At 38.5% G+C, this 10773-nt stretch overlaps 1 protein-coding gene across 4 annotated transcripts in view; it reads left to right on the forward strand.

The window, feature by feature from the left end:
• Positions 1 to 10773, forward strand: part of METTL9 (methyltransferase 9, His-X-His N1(pi)-histidine) — a 50735-nt gene that overhangs the window by 23948 nt on the left and 16014 nt on the right. For all 4 annotated transcript variants that reach the window (XM_069570341.1, XM_069570342.1, XM_069570339.1 and 1 more), the window contains exon 4: positions 2535 to 2719. In XM_069570341.1, coding sequence (XP_069426442.1) covers positions 2535 to 2719 — 185 coding nt within the window. The remainder of the gene's footprint in view (positions 1 to 2534; positions 2720 to 10773) is intronic.

The following is a 10773-nucleotide window of genomic DNA, read 5'->3' on the forward strand; positions in this document are numbered from 1 at the left end:
GTATTCCAGTATCAAATCGCAGAGTTAAACAGTGAACACCTGCAGTTACTTTTGAACCAACCTAATAATGTTTTGATTATGTACACTAACAAAGAATTCCACAATTCAGATGACAGTAAATTAAACCTGTTCTTCGGCAGGAAAATAATTTTGGCAGCATGGTTAGTTCCTCAGACTGCTTTTACTGAAAGTTAATGTGAATGTTAGTTTATGTGATCTGAATGGTGTTTCGTAGATGGTGGAGGATACCAGCGTATGGCAGGGTGCAGAGTGGTAGTGGCAATGGGCTTGGAATTACATCTGCACGGGTAGTTCGACAGGAGTTGTATGTATGTTTTTGACACCAGAGAACAAAGATCTTTAATGTAAATTTTAAAAGATGCTTGACTTTAATGCATTATCTATAGGTTAAGGATCTTTCTTAAAAAGAAAGGAAAATATTGTAGTTAATTCTATTCCTTATGTTCAGACTCTTCTTTTTTTAAACAGAAAGATACTGGAAACTGAATGGATAGCCATTCATTCTCAACCCACCACCCTGGAAGCATTTATATAAAGATTGATTGTTAGGTTCTTTCTCACCTATATGGAGAGAGCAGGTTCATTGTCTTGAATAATCTATTAGGAGAGTTTCCAAGTTGTAATTTCTACTCTGCTTGTGATTTACAAGAGCTTGGACAAGCCACTTCTTTCATTTTTCTAATTTCCTCTTATAAGAGAGGAAAATTCAAACATCTTGTTAGGACTCCTGGGCTAATATGCAATTTGAGTGGGGCTGGTAAATTAGTCTTTATCGGTGGAACTGAGATAACAAGTAGAAATCACAAAACAGAAGTAAAGATGAAGTTGGACTTCTATAAGTATAGTTTTAACTGTCCTGGTTTTAAGGCTATCAGGATTTTGATTTTCTATTATAAGCATGTGTGTCTATCTTTCAAATTAACCAACATGGAAACTACCTACCTATCTTCAAGTGATTCTGAGATGGATTTGGTGAGATTATTCTGGATTAAAACATGCCAGTGATGTTTGGCTTCTGCTTTGTTGTAATCAGGTCTAAGTTTATTTGTTTGTTTTTTTGAATCAGATACATAGTTTGTCTTCTGCAAGTTTATGAATTTAACTGGCTGTTTGGCTAAGGTATTAATATACAAATAGCCTTTAAAAGTGATTTTGGAGCTGTAATGCCCCGCTTATTTCAAGTGACAGAAATCTGACTAGCTCCTTGAAGTTTGTCAGAGTGTTGTTTTGGAGGAGGCTTTTAGTTTTTTTAAAAATATAGATTGAAAAGAAGATGTATCTGAGTAGTTTGTATTTCTTTTTATTCTGCTGTGCAAAAATGTTCTGAAATGTCGTAAGATATCTGCTCAGTGTGATCAAAGACTTGTTTAAAAGGTCTTTTTTCTTGTTTCCTTTTGCTCCTGTCTCTGTCTTAACATGCCTCACCTACCACATTCTGATTGATATAACCAAGCCTCACCTACTACATTCTGATTGATATAACCAAGCAGGAGTGAGTAATTAATAGAATTGCCTTAACACTGTGACAAACAGACTCTTGATATAAGGATTCCTACCCTCTGTGAGTAAAACACTGTAAAGGACTAGAAAGTGTTCTTAGGGTGCAGAGGCAGGGAGGGGAGAGAGGGAAGGAGCAGGAGAGAGAGTGACTATGTGTGATGAGGTACTGAGCACTGAGAGAGGTGTGTTAACCGTGGTCTCGCTTACTGTTGTAGTAGGATGTCCTGTGCTTTATTTTTTCTATAGTTATTTAGATATGAAGATTCTAGAGTATGAAATAGTATCTCTCTCCTAGAACATAGATGTGCGCAAAAGATCATAGGTTGTAAATGGAAAATATCTTATATCACCCTGCTGCTGCTGCTGCTAAGTTGCGTCAGTCGTGTCTGACTCTGTGCGACCCCATAGACGGCAGCCCACCAGGCTCCCCAATCCCTGGGATTCTCCAGGCAAGAACAGTGGAGTGGGTTGCCATTTCCTTCTCCAATGCATGACAGTGAAAAGTGAAAGTGAAGTGAAATCGCTCAATCGTGTCCAACTCTTAGCGACCCCATGGACTGCAGCCCATCCTATCAGGCTCCTCAATCCATGGGATTTCCCAGGCAAGAGTACTGGAGTGGGCTGCCATTGCCTTCTGCCATTCTTAAAATAGGAGGCACCCTAGGAATCTACAATTACATCCCAGTGAAAGTAAAAGTAGAATTCTTTGTTCGTTAATTGATGTTCAAGAATTTGATGCTCTAGTTTCATAACCATTTTTATCATCTATATCTTTGTACTTATTCAACATACTAATTCTTACAAAGGAAACTTTGTATGTTTTGGAAATAGGTAAAATGTTGAATTTAAAGAAATATGGTTGTTTATTTTTGCATGGCCATTTTATTACTGCAAATATAAATTGTAAATGAAGATTTTGAACTTACTTTGATTTGGAAGACAAAGTCTTTATTGGCATCTAAATGTTCTTAAAGATGTCTTTAAGGGTTTTTGTATCTTTCTAATTTTTCCAGAGTGCTTGGTATAAATGAATGGCAGAAGACAGGGTTCCAGTATGATGTCATCAGCTGCTTAAATTTGCTGGACCGCTGTGATCAGCCTCTGACTTTGTTAAAAGATATCAGAAGTGTCTTGGAGCCAACCAGAGGCAGGGTCATCCTTGCTCTGGTCTTACCCTTTCATCCCTATGTGGAGAACGGTAAGTGTGGACACCCACTTAGTAGGCCTATTATCCAGCACTGGTGTTTGTGATTCTGTGCTGTGCACAATTAGACATGATCTGGTATTTCTTAGAATACCCTGATATTTAACAAAGTACAGTTAACCCATGTAAAATATCGCCTCAGTTAACTTTTGTCTTAATGTGGATTTTATAGTGCTCTTTGTACTCTCTTTGCAGTGATAATAATTAATACTGAGCTGGATTTGCCTGCTCAAGATTAAAAGCCTGAAATGCTGTTAAATGGAGCTTTCACCACTAACTTATTAGCTTTTTGAGCTGAGTCAAGCAGTAAATGATGCCTTTTAATCTATCTGAATATACTTGTTAAATGTCATAGCTATCTTGTATTTTACATCTCTTGTCCCTAAAATGATAAATGCTATTGTTATCCATTTTCCCTTTAGAAGACCATTTGTGTCCCAACGCGTATCATTTCTTTGACGTTTGGTTTTTCAGTCACATGGTCTTACTCTTTAACAATACTGAATGAAGAATATCTCAGAAGAAATGGTTGGATTTTATACTGCCTCATATTTATTATGACTTTTGGCCATAGTCACATTAATTCACACTTGGCTTTAACTTATTTGATTTGCATTTTAGATCATGTTGAAAGTTTTGACTTTAAGCCTCATTTGCATTTTTGTAAGTTATTGTACAATAATGTAAATTTTATTTATTATATAAGTAACACATGTTAATATTTGAAAATCTTTTCCTCTTTTACTGCCTTGTTCAACTTTGGGTTCAAATAAATCTTTAAGAACTTGTTGGCATTCTTGAGAAGTCCAGTAATATTTTGCTAGCATCATAGTTATCAAATACCTGTAAAAATCTTCATCCTAAGGAATAATGCTCAAGTTTGCTTATAACCATGGATTTGTGTTGCCACTCACTTGCCCCTTTGTTTCTTCTTGTTCTTATTTTTTTCCCCCATCAGGTCTTAGTTCCTTCTAATTCAGTGCTTGTCTTTAACGTTTACCAAATGTTTGTGGATTTGTTGTTGATGGTGGGGAAAATGGAGAATTCTTTAGACATAGGAAGGTAGAAAGAGGATAGATAGAATAGATGTCGTCCCCTCCCGCCCCTACATCTAGCATCTCCATTTTTACATTCCTTTGTTGAGCCATTTTGTCACGGTAAAGAAAAAACTGCTTGAACCGCATAAGTTTGTGGGGTAGGGAAATGTCACCCTTGATAGTTCAGTGGCCTGACCTGTTTCAGTGCTGTTCCCTCGGTAATTATACCACGGCTCCCTCTCACTGCATTGCCATCACTAGTCATCAGCTGGCAGGTCTGGGTTTCTTGTGTCCTGTTGGGCAAGCACATGATGGAACTTTAATGCTATTTCCTGGCATAGCAGGAGGTGGACATGAGCAGGGGAAGAAACGTCAGTCTAAACATGAAATCTATTTCCTTGTGTTTCTGACACTAAAAATTGAGAGGACATTAAACTGGACAAGAGGGCAGACTCTAGTAAAGGTCTGAAAACAGACTCCTTGCTTGTGGATGTGCCAAATTGCCTGTTCAATTCAAGTGGTCTGGTGTGTGACATAGAGCAAACCTGAGATGCAGAGCCTTGTTGCTGTGGGTGACCTTTAGTGACCTATAAGTTTTGTAGACTGCTTGTGGTACTCCGTTATTGCTTCCTTTCTCTGAGTTAGATCCTGATGATTTCCATGTGACCCCATGTGAAGACTTATGAGGTACAAAGTGATCTTGCTGTGTGAGTTCATGAATACAGGACTGGTTTAAGAATATCTGAGTGTACTTTGCATTCTGAATCAATTTATTTTAACAAAAGCAATTGTAGATGAAGTAATTACTGGTATAGTTTTTTTGATTGGTCTTAAAGTTGAACAACAGCAATTTTATTGCTTAGATCAATTTAGGGGAAAAATGCAAGATATATCTTTTTAATTTCAGTTTGTTTGGTGTACTGACCCAGTTCTGGTTGGGGGTTAAATCTCACTAGAATTGTTTCAAGCATCAAAAAGGGGGAAAGTATGTAATCAAGAAAAGGAGACTTATATTGCAAAAATTTATATTGAAAATTTAGTAAAGTTTAATTTTTTTAAATTGTGATTTTTGTAAAAAGGTAATTCATGGTTAAAAAAAAAAAGTGTTAAGCAGCTTCCTAGAGAGTATATAATGAATTTTCTCATCCACTCCAGTTCCACAATCTTGTTCACGTTTCTTGACTATTTTTCTAAAGATAGTCTATGCAACTATGCTTGGACATGAAAAAAATTGATTCTATAATCCAAGCCCATTATAAATACTTTTGTTGCCCTTTTTCGCTTAAGTATATCTAGGAAATTATTCGTAAGTGTCTATGTCCTTGTCTGCATGTAAGCATTGGTGTGCTGGAGCTGGTTTTATAGGCTCAGGAGAGCTGATTGTTGTATTGGCAGGAATTTAGTGAGCTGGTTGTTAAACTTGGCCATTATTGAAGTTGACCTCGAGGGGAGTACTTACACCATGGAAACGGGCAAACTCTACAAATAGACTCTCCCTTCTTCTAGCTCATTGGTAAACATTTACCAGTACACCGCTGGGCATTGGTAACTTTTACTTGATGAGGCCTCTGTTGACGTACTTATGGATACTGGCAGTTTGCTTTGTAAAGACAAGTGAAATGAATATTCTTAGGCAAGTCTTCCACACATGTGTAAGTAGGTATCGGGATGTTATCTGTTTCAAGAAACAGAAGAAGCAACTGAAAAATAAGAGTTTATCTTAGAAGAGTGATTCCAGGGTTGGTTAATTCAGTGATGAAAGCACCCACTGAAGTTCAGAACTTGCTTTCATTTCTTCATCTTCCGTGTGTTGACATCCCCCGAAGTTACAAAATGGCTGATGCGGCGCCAGGCATCATGTGTAGGCATGACAGAGCCTGGGAAAGAAAGAAGCATTTTCTCCCATACTTTTTTTTTTTTAAAGTGAGGGAAACCTTTTCCAGAAATCTCCCTGGTACATCACACTTTAGGTCCCATCAATCCCTGGGCCAGGAAGAACCCTTGGAGTAGGAAATGGCAACCCACTCCAATATTCTTTCTTGGAAAATTCCACGGACAGAGGAGCCTGGCAGACCGTGTAGTCCATGGGGTCTCAAAGAACTTTTGTCTTCATGGAGCTTGGTTCTAGTGAGGAAGACAGATGGTAAACAAATGGCATGTTGTTGGTGATAAGTGTTACGAATAAAAATAAACAATAAAGGTAAAAAAGGGGCTTCTTGGGATTGGGAGTTGGGTTTAGGTGCTGTAATTTTAAAGAGGATGCTCACGGAAAGACCTCATTGAGACGGTGATGTAGGGAAAAGGCTGAAGGAAGTAATGTTTAAGATTGTCTGGATGATACATTTCTAGGAGTGGAACTCCTTGTTAAAGAGTTAGTTTTCCAAATAGCTACTCTGTGACCCTAGTACCATTTATTGAATAATCTTTCCCTAATGCTTTGACATGCCACCCTTATCATGTATCATGTGTGTTGAGTCACTTCAGTTGTGTCTGACTCTTTGCGACCTATGGACTGTAGCGCACCATGCTCCTCTGTCCGTGGGATTCTCCAGGCAGGAATACTGGAGTGGGTTGCTGTGCCCTCCTCCAGGGGGTCTTCCTGACCCGGGGGCTGAACCCACATCTCTTCCATCTGCTGCATTTGCAGGCCTCTTATGTCTGCTCTGTTGGCAGGTAGGTGCTTTACCACAGTGCCACCTGGGAAGCCCTTTTATCGTGAAGGCCTATGATATGTTTGTCTCTGTTCTCTTAAAATTTATACTTCTGTATGTGTGCCAATACCAATCTATTTTAATTGCTGTAACTACATCATGCATGTTAATAGCATAGTACTAGTCTTTCCTAATCAGTTCCTCTTAGATTTTTCTTGGCTTATTTATTTAGCAGATAAATTTTAGCACTAGCTTGCCTAGTTCCCCTGTATTATATTTATGGGTTAGTTTAGGGAGTAACGAGTCTACTAGCTGATAATAGTATGTCTTTTAATTTGTTCAGTTATGTTCTTTCATGACAAAATTTTCTTCATAAAGATCCTACACAAGCTTTGTTAGGTTTATTCTAATCGTGTGTGTGATATTATAAATAGGATTTTTCTTTGTTGTTTAAACTATAAAAACTTTCTGGCTTTATATAATTGACAAGTTTTTTTTGTACTTAAGATGTTCAACATGATGATTTGGTATACATATACATTGTGAAATGATGACTGCAGTCAGTTAGCACATGCATTACCTCACATAGTTACCTTTTGTGTATGTGTCTGCAGAATGCTTAAGATGTATTCTTTTAGCTAATTTGAAGTATACAGTTTAGCGTTGTTAACTGTAGCCACCAGGTAATACACTAGGTCCTCAGAATTTGTTCCTCTTACACCTAAAAACTTGTATCCTTTGACCAGCATCTGAGCTCCCCCACCCACCAGCTCCTGACAGTCACCATTCTGTTCTCTGGTTCTACAAGTTTGACTTGTTTCAGTTTCAAGTATAAATGAGATCATGTAGTATTTCTTTTTCTGTATCTAGTTTACTTCACCTAGCATAATGTCCTGTGGTTTTATCCATGTTGTCTCAAATGGCCCTCCAGATATTATGCATAACACAAGAAGAGCAGTTTTTTGTGTGTGTTTGTGTTTGAACCAGTTTTGTAACTGTTTACCTTATTGGATTATTTTAGTGTTTCCAGTAGTTTCCTCCACTGATTCTCTTGGGGTTCTTAAAAAAGACAGTTATAACATCTGCAAGTGGTTTTGCTACTTCTTATTTTTAGCCTTTTTTTTTTTTTTTTTGGTCCAAGTTCATTTGTAGTTACTTCCAGAAAATGTTTTAAAAAATGGTGGAAACCTTTGGTTTTTACTTTAATGAAAAATATGATTCTGTCTTTCGGCCTGAGATGGCTGTTTGGCTAGAGATAGAATATTTTTCAAAAATCCTGTTTTATTAAGAGCATAACACAGTCAGGGGTCAGTGTTGGATTCTGTCACCTTTGTTTTCAGCCTCTGTGGTGACAGGGTTTTTTCCTCTGTTGTCTTATTAAATCTTCTAATACATATCCACTCATACATCTCCGCGCTTATGTAGGATAGTCTTCTTCTCTGTATCACTAGATTGTATTTGTAAAAACTCTAAATAAAGCTATTAGCATTAATATTATTGATAAATGACGGTCTGATCTAATCTTTCATTTGGAAGATGTTGTCTTTCTCATGTTCTGCTGATTTTGTAAAAAATAATTTCTGAATTCCTTCTAATGCTCTGGAACAGTTTAAATAGCATTGTGATTATTGTTTTTGAAGATTTGTTAGAATTCTCTGAAACCACCTAAATAAATCTGTACATATTGAGGGGTAGCCCTTGGCAACTTTCTCACTTTCTTCCAGGGTAATTGTTTGGGTTAAACTAGACATGTTCAGTCTTAAAGCTCCCATCAGTCTTAATAGAAATAAGCAAGACTCTGTCAGGACTGCTTTGTGGAAAGGGTATGGGCTTTTGAGGGCTAACCTGTTTTGAAATATGGGTCAGCCCTTATTGCCTGAGCCTCTCCTGAAGCTTAGTGTTTCATCTGTAAAAATGGGGCTGACATTTACCTTGAGGTTTGTTGTGAAGATGGAATAATATAGTGTATAGGATAGTGTCCAACCATGTCTGTCTCAGTATTGGTGTTTGATACATGTTAGATCTGTTTCATTCCATCCTGTTCTGTTCCTTTATTTTTATTTGTGGCTTCTTAGATCAGATTTGTTCACAGTCCTTCACTTTGAAGTGTTTATCGATATTTTTGCATTTTAGCTTGGTCTCAAATTCTGTGCCTTAAGCATCAGTTTATGTGATTCGAGGGGAGGCCTTACAAATAGCTGTGAAAAGAAGAGAAGCAAAAAGCAAAGGAGAAAAGGAAAGATATAAGCATGTGAATGCAGAGTTCCAAAGAATAGCAAGAAGAGATAAGAAAGCCTTCCTTAGCAATCAGTGCAAAGAAATAGAGGGAAACAACAGAATGGGAAAGACTAGAGATCTCTTCAAGAAAATTAGAGATACCAAGGGAACATTTCCTGCAAAGATAGGCTCGATAAAGGGCAGAAATGGTATGGACCTAACAGAAGCAGAAGATATTAAGAAAAGGTGGCAAGAATACACAGAAGAACTGTACAAAAAAGATCTTCACAACCCAGATAATCACAATGGTGTGATCACTCATCTAGAGCCAGACATCCTGGAATGTGAAGTCAAGTGGGCCTTTGAAAGCATCACTACGAACAAAGCTAGTGGAGGTGATGGAATTCCAGTGGAGGTATTTCAAATTCTGAAAGATGATGCTGTGAAAGTGCTGCACTCAATATGCCAGCAAATTTGGAAAACTCAGCAGTGGCCACAAGACTGGAAAGATCAGTTTTCATTCCAATCCCAAAGAAAGGCAATGCCAAAGAATGATCAAACTACCACACAATTGCACTCATCTCACATGCTAGTAAAGTAATGCTCAAAATTCTCCAAGCCAGGCTTCAACAATATGTGAACTGTGAACTTCCTGATGTTCAGGCTGGTTTTAGAAAAGGCAGAGGAACCAGAGATCAAATTGCCAACATCCGCTGGATCATCGAAAAATCAAGAGAGTTCCAGAAAAACATCTATTTCTGCTTCATCGACTATGCCAAAGCCTTTGACTGTGTGGATCACAATAAACTGTGGAAAATTCTTCAAGAGATGGGAATACCAGACCACCTGACCTGCCTCTTGAGAAATCTGTATGCAGGTCAGGAAGCAACAGTTAGAACTGGACATGGAACAACAGACTGGTTCCAAACAGAAAAAGGACTACATCAAGGCTGTATATTGTCACCCTGCTTATTTAACTTCTATGCAGAGTACATCATTAGAAACGCTGAGCTGGAAGAAACACAAGCTGCAATCAAGATTGCCGGGAGAAATATCAATAACCTCAGATATGCAGATGACACCACCCTTATGGCAGAAAGTGAAGAGGAACTCAGAAGCCTCTTGATGAAAGTGAAAGAGGAGAGTGAAAAAGTTGGCTTCAAGCTCAACATTCAGAAAACAAAGATTGTGGCATCCGGTCCCATCACTTCATGGGAAATAGATGGGGAAACAGTGGAAACAGTGTCAGACTTTATTTTTTTGGGCTCCAAAATCACTGCAGATGGTGATTGCAGCCATGAAATTTAAAGACGCTTACTCCTTGGAAGAAAAGTTATGACCAACCTAGATAGCATATTCAAAAGCAGAGACATTACTTTGCCGACTAAGGTCCGTCTGGTCAAAGCTATGGTTTTTCCTGTGGTCATGTATGGAGGTGAGAGTTGGACTGCGAAGAAGGCTGAGCGCCAAAGAATTGATGCTTTTGAACTGTGGGGTTGGAGAAGCCTCTTGAGAATCCCTTGGACTGCAAGGAGATCCAACCAGTCCATTCTGAAGGAGATCAGCCCTGGGATTTCTTTGGAAGGAATGATGCTAAAGCTGAAACTCCAGTACTTTGGCCACCTCACGGAAAGAGTTGACTCATTGGAAAAGACTCTGATTCTGGGCGGGATTGAGGGCAGGAGGAGAAGGGGATGACCGAGGATGAGATGGCTGGATGGCATCACTGACTCGATGGATGTGAGTCTGAGTGAACTCCGGGAGTTGGTGATGGACAGGGAGGCCTGGCGTGCTGCAATTCATGGGGTCGCAGAGTCCGACAAGACTGAGCGACTGAACTGAACTGAACTGATGTGACTCGACTCCACAGACACTGAACTGTATGCCTGTTAGCCGAGGGTTTCAAACTCTCTTAGCACTAATATAGTAGAGAGAAAGATATGACTTACTCTGAAAATTTCATTAACACCTGTTGGTATGTGGTGTCACTGCTCTAGACTAGAGGGGAGAGTGTGTAGACACTAGAACCATGTCTGTTCTTCTTCGTGTCCAAGTTGTTTTCATTTTATTCTCTTCTGATTATCTGGGAAGTGTAAATTTAAACAGAAAGCTATAGCTTGCTTAGTCCTTTCCAGTGGAAATT

The sequence above is a fragment of the Ovis canadensis genome, chromosome 24, assembly GCF_042477335.2.
Source record: "Ovis canadensis isolate MfBH-ARS-UI-01 breed Bighorn chromosome 24, ARS-UI_OviCan_v2, whole genome shotgun sequence".
Classification (NCBI taxonomy): Eukaryota; Metazoa; Chordata; class Mammalia; order Artiodactyla; family Bovidae; genus Ovis; species Ovis canadensis.